Source organism: Typopeltis vanoorti, chromosome 11 (assembly GCF_054136105.1).
Source record: "Typopeltis vanoorti isolate ZY-2024b chromosome 11, IOZ_Tvanoo_1.0, whole genome shotgun sequence".
Classification (NCBI taxonomy): Eukaryota; Metazoa; Arthropoda; class Arachnida; order Uropygi; family Thelyphonidae; genus Typopeltis; species Typopeltis vanoorti.
In genome coordinates, this window is record NC_143559.1 from 46,271,790 (window position 1) to 46,298,169 (window position 26,380).

The 26,380-nt window shown below is 35.0% G+C and overlaps 1 protein-coding gene across 3 annotated transcripts in view; it reads left to right on the plus strand.

Annotated features, from left to right (window-relative positions):
• Positions 1–2,161: 2,161 nt before the first annotated feature.
• LOC150101511 (vitamin D 25-hydroxylase-like) overlaps positions 2,162–26,380 on the plus strand; it is a 29,492-nt gene continuing 5,273 nt past the window's right edge. For 2 of the 3 annotated variants that reach the window (XM_090400160.1, XM_090400159.1), the window contains exons 1-7: positions 2,162–2,508; positions 4,446–4,567; positions 13,179–13,285; positions 16,376–16,665; positions 17,191–17,303; positions 17,616–17,871; positions 24,661–24,848. In XM_090400160.1, coding sequence (XP_090256286.1) covers positions 2,282–2,508; positions 4,446–4,567; positions 13,179–13,285; positions 16,376–16,665; positions 17,191–17,303; positions 17,616–17,871; positions 24,661–24,848 — 1,303 coding nt within the window. In that variant the 5' untranslated portion in view covers positions 2,162–2,281. Of the gene's footprint in view, positions 2,509–4,445; positions 4,568–13,178; positions 13,286–16,375; positions 16,666–17,190; positions 17,304–17,615; positions 17,872–24,660; positions 24,849–25,210; positions 25,422–26,380 lie in introns of those variants that run through there. The other variant, XM_090400158.1, reaches the window with a different exon arrangement.

The window sequence follows — 26,380 nt, forward strand, 5'->3', positions numbered from 1 at the left end:
CGAATTGAACACTTCAAGGACCTCATTAAAACCGCTTGTAAGTACTCAAACCTCTTTGAAACGATCGTTACTGGTGAGGAAACTTACTGGTGTTTTGAGTATGAGCCCAAAACAAAGCGCCAGAGTGCTAAGTGGAGACCACCAGAAGAGAGCATCCGAAAAAGGAGTCGCGTGGAGAAGTCAAAAGTAAACACAATGCTGATTTGTTTCTATGATTGTCCACAAAGAATTCGTTTCGCCTGACTAAACGGTCAACGGTGAGTTTTATCTCTAAGTTTTGAAGCGATTAATAGCGAGAATTCGTCGAGTACTGCATGAATATCTGACGACCGACCGTTCGTGAAAACAGACTGTCACTCTTGGCACTATAACTCGACTTTTAATGAAACCAATGTCATAAACAGTGGACACAACACTAATGAAGGTTTCCGCTTTCCACAACAAAAAGATACAACAGGTGGCGCACTAGTTTCTTCTATTTTCGAAAAGTTCGGTTTCTTTTTGGATAGAGGGCGTACAATACCATAACCGGCTGTGATATTAATCAAGAAAATGAAAGGATTACCAGACACTTACAAAATTAAAATGCATTTTCCTGATGTGCAAACGATGTATGTTATTGTGTGAATCCTATACGCTATAGGATGTTAGCGTAGTGTACATTGTCATTCATACCTTTGACATCTACGGTTAAGATAATCAAGAAATCGTGCTCTGTAATAATTGAACTTTACTTCAGCCTTGTTATCTCTCCCCTATCTGGCTCCCACTGATGAGACCTCGATAAAGGTCAAAACATATTTATGTTTGTCAATTGTTAAGTCATGGAGGATCTGTGTATTATTAAGTAATGTACGTAGTCTAGTTATTGGGATAACAGAGTTCATGTATTCGTACTTACACAAACAAGTAAAAAGCTTTCTGATTTGTTGACTCAAGAGGCTCTGGTTTCTATTAAAGAAGGCATGTTATTATTTTCAATGGGCGGTAGATCCTTTAGGTATTGGATGATTTAACAGTTACCTAATAACAATGTCGATATCCTTTGTTCTTCTATAGTCGTTGACCTCTGGCCACATCTGAATTTTGAAAGGTACGATTTCAAAACTCCTTGACGGATTTAGATAATATAAATAAACCTCTTCAGCTTAAAAGAAACATAAGCGCCCATAATAAAGTGCATACGTTTTTCAATAGTACCAAAAACAACAACAACAACAACAATAACAGTGGGGTCCTCTGTAAAAATTCTGTTTGTTTCCCTAGCGCAGAATCCCAGAAGTAGGAACATAAAAGGATCGATTCTGGTCACTGACGGTACAAGAAATTTTCTAGTATGTATATTAAACAATGTATATTAAAAATGACAGGATATGGTAGAATTTTTTTTTCTAGCTCTCCTCAGATGTTGGGGGTTTATACCTTTAAATTCGAGTGATGAAATTAGAGACTACGGTCCACCGTTCTTTAAAGAATGATAAAGAACACCTCCTAAGAACTTTGATAATAAAAGAGGCAAAGGAATTATGGCAAGAGGTGGTTATTTTGTTACTATAATAATGTCATGGAGTTCATAGTATCCTAAGCTATTTACTCAGAATACTCTGAAGTGGAAGTTAGAAATACATTTCATACTCTTGTACTTTTTTTTTTTAAATTTTAGAGAACCGATGCAAAAAGTTTATTTTCTTCTTATTTTAAGAATTTATCTTAACGTCACAAGCAGAACCTGTAGTTTATTTTTATCTGAATTTATCTTGTTCTATCTTACATTTGCGTTCGTTGATTTTGTTTTCCCATTTTGTCAGATATTCTCGCATAAGACTTTCTTGGATACTAACGAAATCATACTATTAAAGGTTATCAAGGATAACAACGAAATATTTCTTCAAAATTCAAATTTCTTCGTTGAATTTATTTTCTGTTTTTCTAAAATGGTAAACAATGATCGCTGTACTCCATTCGCCTTGGTGATTGAAATTTTAGGGAATCAGTGGTGTTTATGCAATATACTACAAACCCTCAATATTTGAAACAAAGAAGAGATTTCAACTATCTCTAAGAACGGCTGATTTATTTTTTATAGGAGACACTCGTTCTCCTTATCAATGAACTTTACCCTGCTGGTACCAGAGTTAAGTATCTACAAGAATGGGGTGTATGCTTTTCATTCTGACAGAACTCTTTACAACTCGATAAGGCGTCCGTTTTCACTTCGATTATTCACATTAACTAATACTTTTTCTATGTACTGCATCGCTCATGATTTATTAAAGATAACATGGAGTTTCCATTCACTTCTTTCATAGAAACACACTTGACAGCTTCTACCATAAGTGTATTCTTAACTGTTTTATGTGCATGTGTTATCTATCTCAGTCTGAGTGACAGCAGAAGGCTTCCACCTGGACCAACAGGACTGCCACTTTTAGGATATTATCCATTCCTTAAAAGAAATGTTCATTTGCAAGTAATGAAACTCTCGAAGAAATATGGCAACGTATTAAGGTAAGCAACAATTTCATTTATTACATTTATTTTAAACGAGATTTTTAATTATTTAAATCATTAATTCTTTATCATTTCGCGACATAAAGTAGACTATTTGAAAAGATAGTAATAATTGAAATAGGTTCAATTAGTTTTACATGTGATGCGCCTGTTAGCTATCAACTCAAAACGGAACAAGGTAGAATGGGCTGGCAGTTTGGATATTATCAATGAAACTATATTTGTATTTCTTCCACATCATGAATTTTCTTGATAGCCTGTTCATTCATCGGTTATAGAAGTCCCAGGCTCTGTTTTTCTTTTCTGGTTTAAAATCAACATTAGATTTTAAAATCAACATTAGATTTAGTTGTTTACAAAACAACTAAATCTAAGTTATCGAGAGTCACGTCATTGGCCCCAACAATACGGATATCCAGCAAACTCCTGGACATCCTTACTGGTGGGGTAGATAACGTACCACTCGATACGTTAACTCTCAATAACTGTACGTAGTAACTAAATAAGGTGGGTAAATATGCAGGAATATCAGTTCTGCTAACAAGTATCATAGAACAAATATCAGAACAGAAAATCATTAAAATAATTCAGCTGTATGCACCAACCAGAAATTATAAAGATGATTATAATTATAAAATAGAAATTATAAAGTAGATAAAGATAAATAATCTGACACAAAGTCTAATACAGTAACAGCAGGATGTACGGCCTAAAATAGTGTTGGGTGATTGTAGGTCAGGAGCAGGAAAAATTGAAAATGATAAAAGGTTAAATTTTTTGACGAAGAACCAGCAAATGCTATGAACACAATTTACAAGAAAAAGATCAAATCGCAAATAAACATAGATTAGTAAGCATTGAGAAAAAAGTGAAATAGATTACCTTTTATCATCTCATGCAAGAATATTTAAAGATAATTCAGTTATCAATGAAACATGCATATGAAGTGATTACAATATATTCAGAAGGGAAACAACAGGATGAAAGAGAATAATAACTTTTAAAAAAAGTACACATAAATAATGATAGATTAGTATACCACCAAAAATTACACCAAAAAGAAATTGAGAAAATTATATAATCAAAGAAACAACAGGAATGAAAAAAGTCCACGAATGGATAATATACAAAGATATTTCAATCTAATCATTAAAAAAAGAGCTAATAATATTACAAAGATTAAAAGGCTAAAACTAAAAATCCCTCAAAGAAAACAGCAAGAAACATTTGTTGTGGAAAAAAAGTCAGCTAATTGGATAGAAACAACGACTTTCAAAGTAAACAACTAAATCTAATGTTGATATTTTAAAAATATCATTTGGCATTTAGTCAGAATGTACTGTAATTCTTACTTTTTTTACTTGGAAAGTCGTTGTTTCTATTGAATTTAATTCTTTTGTGAAATTTTTAGTAGTTTTTCCGTTGTGTTTAATCTTAGCCATATTATATCTTATTCTATGGTAGGCTGAAGCTCAATTTGTTTACAGTTAACTGCTACAAAATATGTGCGTACTGTCATGGTAGATATTAAGGCGGAAACGTGAAGTTAGGTGGAGTAAATTTAAATTTGAAACTTACAAATATTTACTTTCACATTAATTTTTGTATCTAATCACTACAAATAATTGCTTTTACAGGTGATAATGCAAAATGACGAAGATTAATTAATACGCTAGTTTCTTCTTAATTTCTTAAAATCCTCAAAAGAAATACTTAATATTAAAAAAAAGATATACACATAAATAGCAACAAATACCTCAAAAGGTAGACCTATTTCTACTATAAAAATCTTTCCAACATCAATGGTGATATTAAAATTACATATGAGATCATTCAGAGGATATGTGAATTATCACTATTATGCTATTGTAATATTGACAATTTGATTTCACATGAAAGTTAATTAAAAAGAAAACATGTCGTTTTTGTTTCAGTATGAAGATTGGGTCTCATTTAGTAGTCTTCTTGAACGATTTCGAGAGCACCAAAGAGGTAATGACTAAGTTTCTAGACAGGCCAAGTCCGATGGCATTTACTCTTCTTCCTGGAAGCAAAAGTAAGCTAATTTCGTATATATATATATATATATCAGTGGCGTCGCGTTCCCATTTCGGTTGTTGGGTGTGCTGTCGTGTGGCTCATGCAACATCACATGAAATTGACTTTATGATTGTATGTTTATCGTTGTATGAAAGTTTTAAGAGTGCATAGCGCATCAGCGCTCATCTTCATTATTCCAATGCAATTAATTGCAGGATAATTTTGAAAATTTTAATTTATCAATTAATATAATTTTCAATATGGGAAGCATAAAGATAAAATGAACAACAGCTATGCTTCAATCGTCGTTTATGAGAGAAGCATAAAGAGTTTACGATTCGTGATGAGATTAGATTATCACTGGGAAATACTAGAGTGAGTCACGGATTATTTGAATTTCGATATGATATTTGCGATTCTTGTGCCATACAATATGCACAGGAATCGCAAAAAGTAATCACTTGGGAAATTATTACTTTTCCGGACTGGACCAAAGAAGAGCAAAAATAACTTGTTTTACTTACTTGTTATACACAAGAACCGACGTGCTTCGACTATAATCATACAGTCCGCGAAAGCTCTGGCAGAAAACGGGATATTCAGTAAATCGTCAACACAGTTTCCCATTGTAAATATGGGCAAAAATAAATTGTTTATAACGGTGTCCTAAACACGTCAGTTCACACTTCACGCATGCAGAACAGATCAAACTCAGAAAACAAAAACATAAACTCATGACAAATGGCAACGTCCATTTGGATTGGTTGACACAATAACCTATCGCAGCCACTGATTTCTGGGTGATATTGTTTCAGCGCTCACTCTACTTCACCTTCTGGGCGGTTTAAAACTACTGAAACGCTAAGATATTTGTTCAAAGTGCTTAAGTTGTATGTATTTGTGAACGCGCACCCGAGCTATTAACGCGAATTTACTCCAATGTTTACGGGGTACTCTTCTTGAAGCATTAGTATATTGTGTTTACTTTTAGGAATCAGGCGAAGCCAGGAAACAATTAGGGGAGTCTTTAACAGTCTTTTAATTAACGGAGTCTTTTAATAATGATTTTAAATATCTAAAAAAAACTAAAATAAAACTCGAGATAGTATTTTAAACTGAGAGAGTATTTATTACCAGAATTGCTTTCAGATTATTGTGAGTTTCTTCGAACAATTAAGAATAAAGAAAAAAATAGAGATCCATAAATGTAGTTGTTTAATGTGTGGTTTGTCCTCATTAATGAATCGCTTCACATTATACCACGCAAGATATTGAAGAATTAAAAATAACTCATATTTGAGAGAAGCATGAAAGTTCATCAGCAAAGTATATGGAATTTAGTGGGACTTACGCTAAGCTAGTCGGTATAAGCTGACTAGAATATCCCGAATCTAAAATATATAAATAATAGAAGATGAAGGGGAAATAGCCTTTTGAGTGTCTTATCCATATATGGGTGAATTTCAGATATTTATTTATCGAAATAATCGAAAGAAACAATTTTAATCTTGTAGGTATTTGACTTTGTTTTTAACAATCATTTGCAACTTTCACAGATTCTTCTTTGTTCCATTTCCATGAAATTATGTTCTTTTTTTCTTCGGGGCGGGGGGGAATTCGGATTTGAAGAAAACTATGTATAACGGTAATGGCCCATGGTCATGGGCTCTCGAATCATTACGTTTCGGTTAAATACAGCGTTTGTAGAATTATGAATGAAAATTCTGGGGATTCTTTCTTTCTTAAATCTTTCTTTCTTTCTTTATTCTCTTGTTGCTCCTTCCTCCGAATGCTATTAGAGTATTCGAGGGGCTAAGGGTGAATCTTTCTTATTTTTCTGTGTCATTTAATCTTATGCTAACAAGGAAGTGCTAACATGACACTACAAAACACTGTAACATGGTCAGGTCAAAAAACAATGGTCGTATCGCATCGTCCAATGGACGCATTCTGGTTTTAGGCAGAGGGATCCATTCGAAAAATATGTTACAGTCTTTCTTAGACACCACTTCTCAGCACTCTGCTAGAGGAAACTCCATGAATGGGCCCGCTACCTGTTTGGGGAGGTGTTTATGTGTAGCGCAAAAAATAGTTCTGCAAAAGGACGGAAATGGCAACGACAACGGCACCAGACTATGGCTTTAGGCAACTGGAACTTCCTCTCTCTGACAGGGAAGCGTACCAACCAGATTTAGTGGGGGGCTTTCTTCGACCAAGAGGAGAGAAGGGGCTCTGGAACTATCGACCTGAATGAGGGGTGGAAGCTCTACTGCTGTGGTGTGAGGCCGACAATGTCTGCTCAGGCGAGTGTGGGTTACTCACAATCCCCCGGCTGTCAGATTGTGTTGTAGAGCTGAAACCCAAATGGGAGACTGGTATGTGTGTGTTAATGCAACAGATTAAAAACCACGACTTGGCTGTGCTGCAAGCCCATGCACCAAATCTGGAGTCAGAATACTCTGCCTTCTTAGAGAAAGTGGATGCTGCTTTTGACAGGGTGACAGACATGAAATCAGTCCTGCTAATGGGAGATTTCAATGCACATGTTGGAACAGATGACCAGACGTGGAGTGGTGTGGTTGAGAGGAACGGAGACCCTGACCTTAACGCGAATGGTTTGAAATTATTTGACTTCTGCTGTACTAACAGCTTGTCCCCTGAGAAGTCCATAAGTATACCTGGTACAGGGATACACTTGGAAAAAGATCTGTGATTGACTTCTTTATAGTCTCAGCAGACCTATTTTCCTCAGTGCTGGACATTCATGTGAGGAAAGGGGCAGAATGAACTGTCAACTGACCACCTCCTTGTTGTCTGCACCCTACGGCTTCAGAAACCATATGCTACCATCAATGCTGTTAGGGCTAAGGAGCTATATTGCATGAAATAGGAGGCACTGGAAAATAAGGATGAGACGAGGAATTTTGCAGATGACATTTCCTCCAGGTTCAAAGAGATTCCCCAGCATACTGCAGATGTTGAGGAGGAGTGGGAGCTGTTCAGAACAGCTGTTACTGCCTCTGCACTCTCATGCGCTTGCAGAAAGCAGCTCGGGGTTGCGACGGACAGTGAGAAAAGGACACCTTGGTGGAACCAAGTGGTCCAAAAAGCTGTCCGGGAAAAAAAGGAGGCCTACTTAACATGGCTTAGGGTCAGGTCACCTGAGATGGATTTCCAGTACGCTGAGGCGCAAAACGTTGCTGCTGAGACAGTAAAGATAGCAAAGCAGAAGGCCTGGGAATCCTTTGGAGAAAGATTAGACTCATCCTATGCAAATGCAAACAAAGTTTTCTAGTAGACCATCAGCTACCTTCGAGGGAGGAAATCGTGAACAGCAAGGGCAATTAAGACCTCTGATGGTGCACTTTTAACAACCGAGAAGCTTATTCTCCACAGATAGAGAGAATACTTTGAGAGCATCCTTAATCCAGGTGGCCCAGCGGTTGTGGACATTCAAGAGGTACAGATCGTGCGGATGACTAGTCTCACAGCAGAAGAGGTCCATTTAGCAATAAAATCGCTAAAATTGGGCAAGGCTGCTAGTCATGAAGAAATTCGGTCCGAAATGCTAAAAAAAGCCTTAAATCTAGACGGGTTTCTTTGGCTGACTCGAGTGTGTCAGGCTGCTTAGATATTTGGGCGAGCACTAAAGCAATGGCAGACAGGCATAATAATGCCAATCTTCAAGAAGGGAGACCAGAGAGATTGCAGCAACTATCATAGTATCTCTTTGCTTAGCCTGCCTGGGAAAGTATATGCTAGGTGCTTGGAAAGAAGGTGAAGGAACACAGTTGAGTCAAAGTTCCAGGAAGAATGATGTAGCTTTCGTCCTGGTAGAAGCACAACTAACCAATTCTTCACTTTAAGACAAGTCTTTGATAAATCTTGGGAATGTCAAGAATGTCTACACATGTTTTGTGGACTTGGAGAAGGCATATGATCGGGTTCCTCAGGAAACGCTTTGGCAAGTAGTACAGGAGTATGGAGTGGATGACCAACCATTAGCTGCCACCAAGTCCTTGTATGAATGCCCAGAGTTTTATGACGGGGTAAACAGCACAAAATTTGAACCTTTCACAGTCTCCGTTGTCCTCTGCCAAGGGTGTGTTTTGTCACCCCTCGTTTCCATAATATTTATGGACTGGATCAATAGCCGAGGCACAGCCGAGGCAGTGAGCATGTCAGAATTGGAAGATATAGCATTGGACGTCTGCTTTTCGCAGATGACCTCCAGCGAACCCTGGATAGGTTTGTAGATGTTTGTGCAGAAGCCGGAATGAAAATTAGTGTGGCCAAAACTGAAACATCTGTGATCTCAAGTCAACAATCTCAGTGCTCTCTACATGTGAGTGGAGTCTTACTGAGGCAGGTAGAGAAGTTTAAATACCTTGGGTCCATATTCACGAGTGATGGAAATTGGAACGTAGAGCTAGATACTCGGATTGGCTCAGCAAGTGCAATATTGAGGGAGCTTGGCCGTTCGGTAGTATTGAAGAGGGAGTTAAGCCATAAGGAAAAGCTAGCTGTCTTCACTACCGTCTATGTCCCCATCCTTACCTATGATCATGAGAGTTGAGTAATGACCGAAAGAATGTGGACACGCATCCAAGCGGCTGAAATGAGGTTCCTTCGACGGGTTGCGGGAGCTGACAAGACTCGACAGATTCAGAAGCTCTGCAATTCGGCAAACCCTCAATACTCAATCGCTGCTTCTTGATGTTGAGAGATCGCAGTTACGTTGGTACGGGCACCTGGTCAGAATGCCACAAGAGAGGCTCCCCTAGCAGGCCCCCTGTTTGCCAAGCCAGAGGGTGGAGGCCACGTAAAAGACCAAGGAATCGCTGGATAGTTTATATCCAAAACCTTGGGTGGACAGGTTTGGGAGTCACACCAGAACACCTGAGCTTGGTGGCGGAGGATCGTGACCATTGGAAGTTCCTCTTGCAGCTGCTGTCCACACAACCCAGTTAGGAAAGGTGAACCTTAAAGAAGAATGAATGAATTCTGGGGGATGCAAGTATAATGAATAAGGTAGATTGTGAATTCTTTCCTAATCGAGATGCTCAATTTTGTGTAAATACGAGAGATATGAGCATTTCCGTTGTACGATGTAAAAGAATACCCTCATGATAAGTGGAACACGCTTCTTTGCAAACTAACACCCACAATAAAGGATTCAACACTACTTTTAACTAAGCTTAAATCTTAAGATTAAAAGATTAACTTAATGGAACCATTCTTAGTATTTCCTCGCATTACAGCATGCGTATAATTATAATTGCAATCAATATTTTCAGCTATAAGGTCACCTTTAGTAAGTTTATACAGCCTTACTGTTTCGATTTTTTTTTTTTTTTGAATACCCTCACTTACTTTTTTGCTTTGTTTTGGGAGTCTCTAAAAACGTATCGTTGTTAACCTACAAAAATTATTAATATTTATACACATTATTATACAATATTCCATGTAGCACGCACACAGTCACGACACCAAACAATCTGAGTAAACATATTTTATGGATATTTTTTCTATTCTTTTATGTTTGAATACCGTTTGAAATTATCCGCGAATCAACTTAGACTTGAAGCTAATTATTACGTGTGTTAATTGTTGATGTTCTTTTCTAGCTGGCATGAACGGGTGTTGTTTCCGGGAGAAAATGGCTGCAACCTCCCAGTGAGACCGTCTAATTGGTCTTCATTTAAAGGAGAAAAAAAAAGGTTTTCCCAGCTTTGCTAAGCAGACTTAAATATATTTTCCGTAAATAATGGGATAAATCCAAGATAATATTTTACCAAAATAAATAAATAAATAAATAAATAAATAAATAAACTGGAAACTATATATGAGTTAGAGGTTGTGCTCATAGCAGGGTTAAAGGTTAAAATTTAAACCTGCCACAAGATCAAAGTATTAAAAATTACCAAAACCCATAACAATTTCATATAGCTAAATAGAAGGGTTTACCAAGGTTCTCTGTTTGGGATATTTAGAATTTACAGCGACTTCTGTTACCTACAGTTATTAAGTAAGGTAAACTCCTCTGCAGATGAAACCGCATTGATATTCGCTGCACATTTCGTAAGTGAAATGCAAAACATGGTCAACACAGATCTGGAAACAGTGTCGAACGAAACGAGACCAACATAAATACAAATAGAAAGCAAATTAGAGAATACTTAAATTTTTATAAGAATATTGACAATTTCGTTAGAATAAGAGTATAAAAATGAGATAGTAACCAATGTAAAATAATCAATTACTATGCGTTTTTAATCGGCGTGTGCATATGTATGTATATCTTTTACAGTGGTCGGATATTCGTTACAGTGGTCGGATAGCCTTCATTAAGGCTGTCCGGCAATATCTTCCTGTGCGCAGCAATGATTACTGTACAGGAAGTTCTGTTTTTCTGTCAAACCCTCTTCAAACGAAAGAGATCTTCATGACAGACTGTCTTAGGGCCACAGTTGTGCCTCTAAGACAAGCCGTATGCTTTTTCCCATTTTGATCAATACATTTCCCCATTGTGATCAGTACCCGACAATAGTAATACTATTGTCGGGTACTGATCGACAGTAGCATTCTTAAATAGTTGCCTACATGTGCTTAAAAGTTACTAATTCATTGGCCGGTATGTGTATAACTGGGTCTCATTAAGAACAATATTTTATGCATCGGATATCTATACACTAAAGCACCTATGTTCCTAAATCTCTCATCATGTATAACGAATCTTCAATCTCCATACCAAGGAATTATCATATCAGTGGCGATAACACAAACCATGATTTACTGTTACGTATTACCTGCCAAATTTTATCGGTAAAATATTTTCAGGTACTGTGTAATGTGTAACTAATTCGATAGAAAGAGAAATAACGATATTAAAACGATCAATGCGTTTTGCATTAAGACGCGAATTTCTGCTAGTCTCTTACATCGAATGATTGAGTTAATCGTAATTCTTGAGCTTTACCAACTATACAGGAATTTCCCAAGGTTCTTTGTTTCATCTACTTTCTTCTTTTTGATTTTACTTATTAGGTAACTAAACTATGAACAGGTAACTAATTAGTTACCTGTTCATAGCCCTTGAGATGACAGTGATTTGCATTTATCCTTCCTATTTCTAAATCTTATGAGGTACAACCGAATAACGTTACAAGAATATCTTTGGCAAATATACAGCTGATTTATTATCATGCTGTATCATACAGCACGATACTGAAGAAATCGAACGAGAGACTATTCTATTTTAAGACTTCTAAAACCAAGCCAAGTTTCTTTTATTATTTCACTGGAAAAAAATCTTGTATTCTGATATCACGTTCGCTTTTAAACCAGGATCGCTTTGAGCTTGAATAACAGAAAAAGTCTCTTGCAATACGTGCAAAGCATCCATAGTAAGGTGCCTCAGCAAACGTCAGTTCAGCCTTTTTCCTGCTTTTATGGTAATACTCCTCTTTAACACATCAGAAATCCCAAGGCTGCCCCGTCTGATGAAGTAACTTGACTGAAGGCCTGCTGCAAAATCTTCTTGAAAATTTTTAGTTCCTGTTCAAATAGACATTCGAGATGATATGTAACTACTCTTTTCTAATCGACTTTGCACGTAGAGGCTTAGACTCCTCTCAAGGCATTTGAATATATCGATATTTCACACACACACACACACACACACACACACACACACACACACACACACACACACACACACACACACACACACACACACACACACACACACACACACACACACACACACACACACACACACACACACACGCGCGCGCCTTCAGACATCCAATAAGTAAACCGAAGTGGTTGTTCGTTACTTCCATGAGCTTCGTCCGCTCTTTTTTTCCTTTCCCAAACATGAGTGGCCGCAATGAAAATTAGATTAGATAATAAATAGTCTCATTTTTGAAAAAATTCATATCCGTTACACTATACATTTGGACGAACAGACTGTTGGTATTAGAACAGAGCCAATATTTACTCCAAAATGAGGCCAATTGAGGATTTGAAGTATTTATTATTCTAGCAAATGTTGTAAGCCCACGTCGGTTTGATCTTTAAAGAATACTCATTTATGTGGAATTTTTCTATTTCTCCGATGAGCCATTAGAAATAGGAACACGATTTTATGTGATTTCTTCCCGCCATAAAGTGGAAGCCTATGTTAGATTATTACTGCGGATGGGTCCTAGAGTATATTGGTCTAAGCAGTCGCTTTACTCTAGAGGCCAAAAATGGAACGTTTTCAAGCGACTTTACACCCCCAGTAAGCAAGCTGCAAGTTTCACACTGACAAATGAAAGTCACCTTCGCATAAAACGTCTGACTTGTTATGTGTGTGTATTGTTATTGTTATCATTATTTGCCGCATGCCTAAAGATCCAATACAGTATTAAACGAAAGTTTTTAATTCAGAGGCGATATGTGTATACCTATTATTTTTTTCAATTCCTATTAATATAAACCCAAAATCTGAAATTTACAAAAATAATGAGCAATATGTTATAATATATTTATCCAGTAGAATGAATGAATAAATAAAATAAAATAAAATAAACACTTAAAATTATTATACTTAGATTTCTGTCTAAAATATTTGTTACCAGATTTTATTGCTGAGAACGGCCATGAATGGCAGGAACAGAGAAGATTTGCTATCCACGTGCTCAGAGATTTAGGAGTTGGGAAAGGACAAATGGAAGAATTTATAAAGGTAACATAAAATATAAAAGTCCTAATACTGTGTTTTTAATATTGTAACTAAAAAACTCATGTATAAAGACAGATATATATGGAAAGATAATCTTTAGATTTTGAAAGTTTATTAAAGTTTATTTTTCACTTGGTTTGAGTATAATAAATTTAGTTTAATCCTTTATCCAAGTGTGAGCAAACAAAATTTGCGCCTGAAAGTATCTTCAGGACTGGGGGTAAGGTGGTACAACACCAGGATACTCCTTGCAAAGGTGGAGCAAGCTACCAACACTCCTATCTCAGTATCTCCCATAATGCAAAACACATCTCACAAGTGAAAAATAAACTTTCAACAGCTTTATCTAAATCCAGAGTAATTTATTAAAAAAGGGTGGCACACCATTTGGCAACTCCTATAGGTAGAGATGACCTGCTAATGCTTCTGCCTGGTATCTCCACTTGGGCCTGGCTCCCACTGAAGAGACCTCAATAAAGGTCGAAACTAGTCTGGGTTGTAGCCCTTCCCTTAATGCATAACATTAGACATATCCGCAAGGAGATGTGTTTTGCATTATGGGAGATACTGAGATAGGAGTGTTGGTAGCTTGCTCCACCTTTGCTAAAGGATTAAACAAAATTTATTATAGGCTTTAGATTAAAGATTATCTTTTATCTAAAGATAAAACATAAAAAGATAAAATCCTAAGATATTACTAGGGGTGAAAGTGCTCCGCTGATAGGGAGTCAACAGAAAGAACACGTTGGATGTTTCGCTTTGCTTTGTAGTCTGTGCTATCGTTTTCTGATCAAATTAGCATATTATTATCATAGGAATAAACTCAATAAATCATAACACTTTTGTCATTGGAAGTTATATTATGCATTTACAAATGACAATTTACAATTTATATGAATTATGTATTTTATATAAAATACTTTCATGATCCAAAACATAACTACCCAGAGATTGTCTGGTTGGCGATCCAACCAGCTAATCTCCGGATCTCCTTTTTTCCGTGATCCATTTGTATCTTTCTTGGAATTGAATACACTAGACCAAGATAGTTGTCCTTAGTTATTCTGGATCAACAGAATAGAGAGGAATAACAGAAGAACCAAATAGAAAAACCAGAGCGAGGTATTCATGTCGATTTGGCTCATGCAGCTTTCCTCAGGATCCCACAAATGTTCAATAGTATTTAAATAGGGAGAAATTGACTATAGAGAGGTAGACGGAATATGCTGTTCTAACCATCTTTACTCAATGTGGGCCTTGTACCACAATCGGTTTTCCTGTTGTGGTTTACATTTGTGACAGTTTTGTGACAACGTGGCTCAATGGATCTAGATGCCAAGTGGAAGTCCAGATCCATTGAACCACATTGTGGCCATGTAGGGTAATACCCGGTCCGAAGCAATCACCAGGTAAGAATGAGCAGTCAATGTGTGTTCAGTGAGGATGAGGTGATCCAGTGATGTCCCTGAGAACAATTTCCATACCAGGATACAATCACCATCGGCTTGTTTCCGTCCAAACGTGTTGATTGGTCAGAAACAGGATAGGTTGTCATAATATTTTGACTGATGAGTGTATATTATTTTATAATAATATATAAAATGAAGCCAAGTATAAATGCCAACCACCTTAGCTAATTCTATAAGCCAAGGTGGCTTGTGCTTTTACGTAGGCTTGTAAACTAAGCCAGTGTGGATGCACCATCCCTCCACCTTGTCGTGGTCGAGGGCTTGCATTCCGGTGACCCAGAGAGAGCTATGCCGGAGGTAACGTATTTACCGTTAGGGTTTTTTCATGCTGAACAAGTCAAAGACCTGTCTGATTAGTCATGTCCTTAATTTGAACTTCATTTAAAAATGACAATATTCAGATCTTACATATAAGAAAAAGAAGGCCATCTCATGAAGGCATACAACACATGATAGAACACTCCTCTATTGGAAAACATGTACTGACACCTGGAAATGGTGTTGGTTTCATTCTGCATAATAGCATCTTGCTATACGTAAAATATTTACATTATCGACTGTGTTACATGCGTATTTCTGGTCGCCTTTTTGATCTTGCAAATATCAATGGCTATGTACAAGAATTTATGTACAAAGATAAATTTTATGCAGAACTAGAAAGGATATCGGATTCTTTACCTAGGTATTGAGTAAAATTAGTGACTTTTAACGCTAAAATAATCAACAAGGTTAGACAAACATCTGGTTTATATAATATGCATAGCATTGGCAATGACAATGGGATTATATTAACATTGTATCCTCCAGAGAGTTTAAAATTAGTATTATATACTTTCCCGGACGAAGTAAACATAAACAAACTTGGCACAAAGACACGTAATAAAACGAAATTAAAATGGCATGACCTTCCCTCAGAAAATAATGAGAACTACAGGACTGAAGAAATTTAATTAGTAATATACCGATTCGAGAGAAAAAATTGCAAAGAAAAAAATAATTAACCCAGTAAATTTAATATATAAGAGAAATAATTCAAAGAGATCATTGAAATGCAGTGGAATACTTAACAGATTATATAAACCACAAACAATCAAGGAGATTTAATTATGAAAAGAAACTACCGAGTAATAAAAATCATTATCACAACCACCATCAGATAAAACCTTTAACCAGAGGTAGAGTGTTCAGAAAACGCGTTATATATTTCATTTCATATATTTAAGCCAAAGACATGATCTCCATTTTAATGTTTTACATAAAATTGAAATTATTTATTTTACAGCAAAAACAGAGTCATTATTCTGCAATTCAACAAAGTAACAACGAAATTGCATATTCGAACCAATGCTCTAAATTACTCAGTGAACTATTTGCACAATTCACTGTTGCAATTGTATCTTCAGATGTTATTTCGATTAAAAGAAGATGTAAAACGGAAAATAAATAATTAATTAAAAATGAATTTCTTTTATGGCAAAATGAATTTCATTTCTTTGATTAGAATAATTACTTCTTTTGTAAACTTAGAAAAGAAATGAAATATTTTATTATATCATGTATTCCTAAAACTATATTTCTTGTTGAATAGTATCTAGAAAAACATCGTGGTATCTTTCTTTTGTAGGATGAAATTTGCGCATTTATTAAAGTCGTCGAAAGTTTTGATGGAAAACCATGTGACCTGAAAAGTCACCTTCTTCGCAGCGCTGCTAACAACATCACTACTCTAATCTACGGAAAACACACAGATGAGGAGCTTCTGAAAACATTAGTCAAGCAGTTTGCAATTTCAAACGAAGATTTTTCCATGTTTGATGTTGCCACCTTTTTCCCATGGCTAAAGCCTTTTGTGATTACAGTTCTGTGTTGTTTACCACTCTACAAAGATTTCATTAAACTTTTAAAGTATATTGAGTAAGTAATTTCAGTATTTGTCTTCTTTATCTGTATTTGTGTTTTTCTTGATATGATAATATATGAATATGATAATTAAAAATGCTATAGTTTTGGATTTATCGGTATAAAATAAAATGAAAAATTAATAAATACATTATTCCAGAACTAAAATATATGAAATCGCAAGCGCAATCCAAATAATTTAAATCTGGACTCACTTATGCAATCCTAACTAACCTAACCTAATCTAAGAGTGCTCCACTGTTATATTAGGTTAGGTTAGTTACCTACTTTTTTACCTTATAGTTCCACGTTTGGTCATCTCCAGAGTAGGTTTTGTCGATTATGTTAAAAATAAATACGTGAAATAAAAAAAAAAACATTAACTGACCCACCACGCAGTTCTTTATTTCCACAAAATTAATAAATTGATGCATATAAGCATAATTCTGGACAGTATAGTTAAACACAAATATTTTATTACCAGTTGCTATTGATTAAATATTTTAATAATTGTTATTTTATTTACTTACATTTTTGTAGAAGTAAAATCGAATATATTAACAAGAATATAGATCCGAACAACATCAACAGTTACATTGAAAGATTTTTGCTAGAAATGAATTCAAGAAATAATTACAACAATAGTTTTAGTGGTGAGTATTTCTTATTTCTTAAATCGTCGTCGAAACACGTATGTTTCTTTTTTAGTATTATTTTCTTATTAATTTTTATCATTATTGATTTCTGTATCAATACTGATTAACAGTTACAGGTATCAATGTACGCGCATGTCGCCTAGTCGAAGACTAAATTTTAGAAAACTCATTCTCATGACTTACCATTAATATCATTCTTCCGTATTCATGAAAAAGCATATACATTTGTTTTTTTTTGGGGGGTTATTTCGTCATTTGTTGGTTATTGATTTCTTATTATATATATTTGTTTTTTTGTTTTTTCCTTAGATGCCATGTTAGTGGGAAATATAACTGCATTCTTTGGTGCGGGGACAGATACCACCACAGTCTCAATTCTATGGAATCTTTTAACAATGGCAGCATATCCTGATGTTCAGAAACGCGTGCAGGATGAAATAGACGATATTATCGGCAGGGAAAGGATGCCGTCATGGGAAGATCGCCTTCGTCTTCCCTACACTCAAGCCACACTATTAGAAGTCTCAAGATGGCAAACAGCAGTTCCATTGAATATACATAGAGCGTAAGTTTTAATGTTAAAGCATTAAGTATTATTTGAAGTGATAGATTAACCTACATGCATTCCGCAATTCTAGTGATGTCAGGATTTTTCTAATATTTCCATTGTAATACGATTCTACCATGGATGCCATCTTTTCACCACTTCTCAAATTTCTTACCTTCACACACACACACACACACACACACACACACACACACACACACACACACACACACACACACACACACACACACACACACACACACACACACACACACACACACACACACACACACACACACACACACACACACACACACACACACACACACACACATTTATGCCTATGATGAGACCTCAATAAAGATGAAGTCTCAATAAAGGTTGAAACCGGTCTGGGTAGTGACCCCCACCCATAATGTATAACATCATACATCAGAACTTAATCCAACTTTTTTTACCAGGAGTCGCCTTGGTGTTGCACCACCGCCATAATATTACATTAAAATATATGATGGATACTATGCGTATGAGTAGTGATATGTTTTATCCATTTTGACGGCGAGGTGGTTTTAATGGGATTGAGCTTTTTGTATGGAAGTTTATTCATAAGCATTGCTAACTTTAATAGCAGAGATTTATAGTGAATCCATTACAGATTAAAGGCAAAAAGAGCGAATCTAATCTATTTTTATTTTTATATTTATTTTAATTTTATTTGGCACCTTTGATTCGGTGCCTCATAGTTGGATTTTAAAATGCACAGAACAAATACCCAGAACAGAAAACGTAAAAAACGTTTGCAATCCAGCATGAAAAATTGGAAAACAACGTTCGTTCTGAATAGAGAAGAAACTGGAGAGGTAAACATAAAAAGGGGTATGTTTCAAGGAGACTCATTATCACCTCTATTATTTATCGTGTCATTGATCCCCTTAACTAGAAGTTTAAATAAAACTGCTCATGGTTATCAAACTGCGCATAAAAGAGCAAGGATATCTCACCTTTTATACCTGGACGATCTAAAGTTGTACGCAAAATCAGAGAATGAAGTCGGATCATTGCATAATACTGTACACATATTCAATCAAGATATATCAATGGATTTTGGCTTAGAAAAATGTGCAATTGCTGGAATAACGTGAAGAACCTTTCAGGATCTGGACGAAATCGAGCTGCTCAATGGTGAAATAATGAAGGCAATAAAATTCGAAGATAGCTACAAATATTTGGCAATTGATAGGCTCTGGCTATCACGCAAAAATGGAGGCAGAGGATCATTACAAGTAAAACAAATTATTGAAGAAGAAAAACGAAATCCAAATGATTATCTGCAGCAAACAACTGAAAAATTTCTAATTGAAGTAAGGAAAGAGGGTTTATTTAAACAGATGGAGTCAAAATTGGAATACAAAACCAACCAAGTAAAAGTGAGAACTGAAAGATGGAAAAATAAGGCATTGCATGGAAATTACCTTCACAGCATAGAGGACAGCGCTGACAGCAACTTGACCTGGCAATGGTTGAGAAATGAAGCACTGCAGAAAGAAACAGAATAGGTAATTTTTGCCACACAAGAACAGGCCATTAAAACCAATGTTATGAAGGCAAAAATAGAAAAACTGCAAGTAGACAGTAAATGTAGATTGTGCAAAGAAAACGAAGAAACGGTAGATCACATTATAAGTGGGTGCAGCAAAACCGCACAAATTGAGTACCGTAAAAGGCATGGTAACGTAGCTAAGATAATCCACTGCCATTTATGTATTAAAGTATCTAAAGGCTATTGGAAGCATAAAGTTCACCAGAAAGTGATTGAGGATGAAAAAGCTAAAATACTCTGGGATTTCAAAATCCAGACTGACAAAAGCTTGGAATGCAATACACCCGATATAAGAGTGGTTGAAAAAAGTGAAAACAAGGGTGTTCAGATTTATCGAAGTATCAGTACTAGGAGATAGCAGAATTGACAAAGAAACTGAAAACATTACAAAGTATCGCGAGTTGTAAGTCAAAGTTGAACTAATCTGGCAAAAGGAAACGAAAGTTGTCCCCATAATAATAAGTGATTTAGGCTCCATCCCTAAAACATTACAAAACATCTAGAAGCACTCGAGTTAGATGGATTAAAAATTTGTCAGCTGCAAAAGTGGCCTTTTGCAGCTGACAAATTCTGAATATGAATGCCACAGCATTCATATTCAGAAAGTATCTCCAGCAACTCATAGGACCTGGGTGGGGATCGAATTAGTGGAATATAACCAGCCTTTTACTTTAGACTAAGGAAACAAATCAAGCTTGGGTGAATATTATATATATATATATATATATATATATATATATATATATATATATATATATATATATATATATATATATATATATATATATATATATATGTATATATATATTAATGTTCATTATTTACTCGGAAGAACTGTATATAAAAAAAGGAAATTAAATGACTTTATACCGAGAATGAAGAATTTATTGTTAAGATACAACTAGTTTCGTTGAAATACAACTTCTTCAGGTATCATTGGTAAAGAGTAAAATAAAATTAACAGACACATGAAAAAATACATTAACAGATCTAGTATAAAACAAGTACATTTAAGAGGAATGCGTGCTAGAGTTCCAACTGAAGTTGATTACGTGCGTGAGCTGGTATTAGTGCGCCAGTATTGGACAGTGGCAATGTGCGCATCAGAAATATTATAGCTAAGGCTGTTATTAATATGAGATGAATCAAGTGATATTTCTTTAGATTCAATTATTCTTCTTTCCAGTTCATCATAGGCACACATGGATATTACAGGTTTTTTGCCAATCAACGATGTGTTGGCGGCCATCATCTGCGTTGACGGAGAAGAGAACGTGGCTAGAGAGATCGCTGGTTCTGGTTCTGTTGTAAGAAATGTCTCTTTGATGTTCCTCCATGCGTAAAAGGATGGATTTAGAATGAAACTTCCTCCTTAGATGAAGAAACAATCAAAAAACTTAAAACATACCATGCAAGACCTCCTAGAATTTATGGCTTACCTAAGCTACACAAAACTAATGTTCCACTTAGACCCGTCGTAGACTGTATCAGCTGTCCAACGTACAATTATCAAGATTCTTATCTAACCTTCTCCGCCCTCACATAAGCCACTCAGTCTCTCCGATCAAAAATTCTACTGAGTTTCACACAAAAATTAAAGACATTCAACTATCAAAAACTGACTTGTTAATCAGCTTCCACATTTTCTCCCTCTTCACAAACATTCCCCATAAAGAAACAATAGAATTACTAACTCAAAAATTTCCGTCTGATATAGTTGAATTGTTCAAGTTTGTTATTGCATCAGGTTACTTCCCCTGGACAGGTCAAATTTACAAGCAAGAGGAAGGAACAGCAATGGGATCTCCTTTATCACCAAACCTAGCAAATTTGTTTCTAGAACACCTTGAGGAAAAAATATTCACTTTTGAACCCAAACCAAAAATTTGGCTAAGATATGTCGATAACGTATTTGCAGTCTGGAATCATCCAGAACCTGAATTACAACTGTTTCTAGACAAAATTAACCTTCTTCATCATCGCATCAACTTTACCTTAGAAAAAGAATCTCCACAAATTATCTCTTTTTTGGATTTACACATCCAAAGAAAAGAACACGGTTCCATCGCCACGTCCGTCTTTCGCAAACCTACATTCTCAGGTCGCTACATTCACAATTCTTCTGCTCATCATCCATCTCAGAAATCTGGCATTATTAAATCACTAGTTTCCAGAGCACACAAATTCTGCTCCTCTGAAGAATCTTTAAACCAGGAATTAGAAGTTATCAAAAATACAGCCATCCATCCTAAATGGATATAATCCCAAAGCAACTCAAAAAATCATCAGTCACTTCTGCATACATCAAACCATACAGGAAGAAGTGCATAGGATTCCCATACCTTACGTTAAAGGCATCTCAGAACGTCTTTCTAAAATTATGAAGAAATACAATTTTGCCACTACTTACAAACCTATCAACCAAATTTACAACTTACTACCTCCTCCTAAGGAAAAATTCTCACCCTTGATGTTACCTGGTGTTTATGAGATTTCATGCTCATGCAAATTATCTTACTTTGGACAGACAAGTAGGTCTGTTCAGAAACGCATCTCGGAACATCAAGACCACATTCGCCTTCTTAAACCGCAGAAATCTGGCCTCTCTCAACACGGTATTGAAAATCCAAACCATAGGATCCATTGGGAAAAGGCTAAACCTTTACACAGATCTTTATTTAAACATGGACGTTTATACAAAGAAAGTTCTGAAGCCCTACTACACAGACCAAACCTAAACCGCAACGACGTTCTTACTATTCCTAAAGTATGGGAAATTATCATACAAAATTGTGTTAAATAATTAACACTTTTTTTTTTCTACTTCCCACGTTATGCACTCTTTCATGAGATTCTATTGTAATCATGCGCCCTAACTGTATGTTATTCCTAATTTTGTTTAAATACTGTACTGATGATGTCCTAAGATACTTAGGATGAAATATTTAGAATTAAATAATTTTCACTGTGGTTTATACGTGTGTTTCTTCTAATTATGAACGCACCACAGGTTTAGTTATTTAAAAAAAAAAAAAAAGGAAACTAATCGAAACCGACTGAACTACGAAAGCTCGTTGAGTATATAGACCACAGAGCTCTCTTTAGGAATCGAATTGATTGAATTGCCCGTCGTTCTAGTGGACAATATTTCTGTGTGTGTGTGTGTGTGTGTGTGTGTGTGTGTGTGTGTGTGTGTGTGTGTGTGTGTGTGTGTGTGTGTGTGTGTGTGTGTGTGTGTGTGTGTGTGTGTCTAGGGAAAGTCTTGCAGTTTTCGAAAACACCTCGAAACGTGCTGACTAAAATCGTTTTCCAACTGTTTCCAGGATTTGACTCACAAGAAAAGCAGTGTTTTATCGTTTCAGTGACTGTGGCTTTAGATATTTAATGTAGCATCTTATTGACCAGATGCCAAGTTTCCTTTATGTCGCTCTAAGCTCTTATTAGCTTGTTTCTATAATAGTTCCTTTTATGTATTGTAATCTGTGTTGTAAGTTAATTCCAGTTGTATTTTTTTATTCAGTTTTTAATACTACATGTAAGGACATCGCTTAAGTGTTTCCATAGGGCATCTTCGTATTTATTTATTTATTTTTTTACAGATATATTACTGTTTTCAGTTATCCATGAATTCTGTCTGGTTAAAGCTCTTATTTTTATTTATATTATTGCTTTTTTATGTATATAACATGGAAATAAAACTTAAAATTAGTACAGTGTTTCCAAATAATTCAGTACCCGCGTACTCGTTTAAAATTTTAGAAACACAAACATACCTGCTCCACATATTCATCGAAGGCAATCTGGGAGAAGTTATAACAACATTTCATTCAAAAACGAATAATTACAAAAGTAATGTTTTTTAACCTTTACACAATAATAAATTACAAATATGTGAAACGATTTGTTTTTCAATTATTAAGCAAGAACAAAAATTAGGAAACTTAAATTTTCATTAATGAAAAAAAATTAAGGAAATTAAATGAAATTGTCAGTTGGGAATTAGTAATTTGGTAAAATCTGTTGTGTGTTTTATATTTACATTTTAGCAGTAGGTTCACATATTTTATTGAGCAATGTTATCAATGTAAACAAATGTTTCTTTACACATATTATGCATGTGTATGATGGTAAAGTTGGTATTTGTGGAAGGTTGATTGACTGTCCATTTCTTCACAGATACAAAGGCTATGAAATTTATATTTTCTGACTGAATATATTCGTCCAGATTTATATTCGTCGACAGAGCACAATTATATATTGCCATAATAATAATGATGATGAACATGATGATCATGATGAAAATTCAGAAAAGCAGGCGATATAGAGTAAATGTACCGAGAATGAGTAAATAACAAACGAACTGACTACGGCATGCATGCAAAAATAAAGAAAAATGAACCTGATGAAAAACCAAGATGTGGTTTTGCATCATGTTCAAAACCAATAAAATTGAAAATCAAAGTTATAAGTAGTATTAGAAATTTAATAAATGGATAGATTTTCTTGGTCTTGAAATGAATGCCAAAATATAATAACACTAGAAAGTCAATCATGACATTTAATTTCAGCACTAAGGAAACTAACGAATTCTGTGAAATTCATTGATAACCCAGTTGAATTAGATCAGGATGAAGATACAATACTGTACTTTTTTGATGAAGAGACAACTGTGGGATATTCATTTGTACAGTAACAATTCCTTTATTAATTACAAATGTTCTAAATATATTGTATTGCGAAGCATCATTACTTATAAAATAGGAAAAAGAATAGACAAAAGACACAAAAAATGAAAATTTTAAATCAGTTGACCTCTTTGTCTCCTTAATATAAGCAGTGCTGACTATCTCTCTCTTTCTCTCTATCTATCTATCAACCTTTCTCTCTGTTTCTTTGTATCTTTCTTTCTTTTATTCATTAATATATCTTCCGAACTTTAAATATTTATATAATAAACACTAAATACCAACAATAAACAATCAACAGCAACTCGCGATTTTTGGAAAACAAGTAATTTTCGCTTTGTCTTGCTGCTGGCTATATAATATTCATTTTTGTTCAATTTATATCTGCTACTTGTAGTAGTAATAAAACATGCCGTGTTCTTGAAATAAATGCATTATTTGAAAACAAAGAAAGATGAGCAGAAAATTTAAATAAATCTATATTAAATAATGCGTAACCGATTGCATATTATGATTTTATAGTGCCTCAGAAGACGCTGTTATTAGAAATTATGACATACCGAAAGGGACAACAATTGTCGCCAACTTTTGGGCTGTGCATCATGATGCAAAGTACTGGGGAAATCCAGATAGCTTTCGTCCAGAGAGATTTTTATCATCAGATGGGAAAATAGTGAAGAAACCAGAATATCTCATTCCCTTTTCTCTGGGTAAGTTACTGCTCTCACACCAGTAACAGACAAGTTTAAGAGTGATTTTGTTTGTAGAATTTACAGTTACATGCATAACAGATTTTTTTAATCACTAAACAAGTCATAAGTTTCACTAAAATATTGCAATAATGTACTGGCGAGCATTTACAATTAGTTCACAGGCTAAGATATTCATTCATTCGCTGTCAACCAGATGCTTGAATGTTATCCTCATCTCCTAAATGTAAAACTTCAATTATGCATTGCACTCAGTCAATCGACTCATGATAAATCATCTATGATGATTATTTTACATAAGTATACTTAATTGAAAGAATTCAGGTATAGGGATTATAGAGAACAATTATTTATTTTTAAAGGGAAACGTTCATGTATAGGAGAGAATATGGGACTAGTTACAGTTTTCCTGTATACTACGAGAATTCTACAGCAGTTCGAAGTTACGTTACCAGAAGGAGAATCCGTCAATTTTGAAGGACACCTGGCGGTAGCTTTGCATCCAAAAAAAACCCAAAAGCTCTGTCTTATAAAACGAAGATGAATTTTAATCAGCAGTATGTAAATTGTAGATAATCTTTCGCATTCTATCATTACGTACCAGTGAAATTCTTAAATATTTCTGTAAAGTATTCAATAAAGAAACTTCCTTGAAGTATACCTACATGTTTGTTGTCACATTGTTCTCAAAATACAAAAAAAAAAAAAAAAAAGCGAAAAGGACATCGTCGCAGAACTGTTTTCCTATAGGCTGCCAATAGGTACTTTTAGAGAATAGTCGTTGAAACGAAGAGGGAAACAGATATGTTGTGACAATATTTAATTCTGATATTTATTTATTATTATTTTTATAGTTAAATTCTTGTATTGATAGCATGCAATCAACAGTTAATATATTAACAGAGTATGATTTTTATTTCGATCGTTAAAGTAATAAATAATGTATATAAATGGAACTGTATTTAATAGCAAATACAAATATTTGTTTATTTACGTGTATTTTATTTGCTAATAAACATATTAACTAATATTAATGAAGTTAATTTTCAGAATTATTTATAATAATTCTAAATAATTTAAAATAAATATTGAATAAATTAGAGTATTAAATTTTAGAAACATGATATATCATTGACAGGCGTAGAATAATTCAGATTTTTAACAAATAAGATATTTAAATAACACTAGGCATCACTGCCATCAGATATTCTTACAAACTAACAGTCAATATATTCATTCCAATAAGTTTTTGATATATTATTAATGGCATGATCTTTAGCAAAAATCCTACATTTCGCATTTTGCACCTGTGAATAGACATTTTAGAGACTGTGTAGTTCGGTCGGTACAGACTAAACCCTTTTGTCGTATAGACCAATTTTGGATTCCGTCTATGACGTGAGGAATCTTTATCTGGTCACTTTGGACTAAAGGTGAGTTAGCCGGTCTCATACGGTGGTAGAGGGTGTTTTCTCCCAGAAACTCCGGTTTACCTCCCTCAGAATAAACAAACCCGCCCTGTGAACAGACAC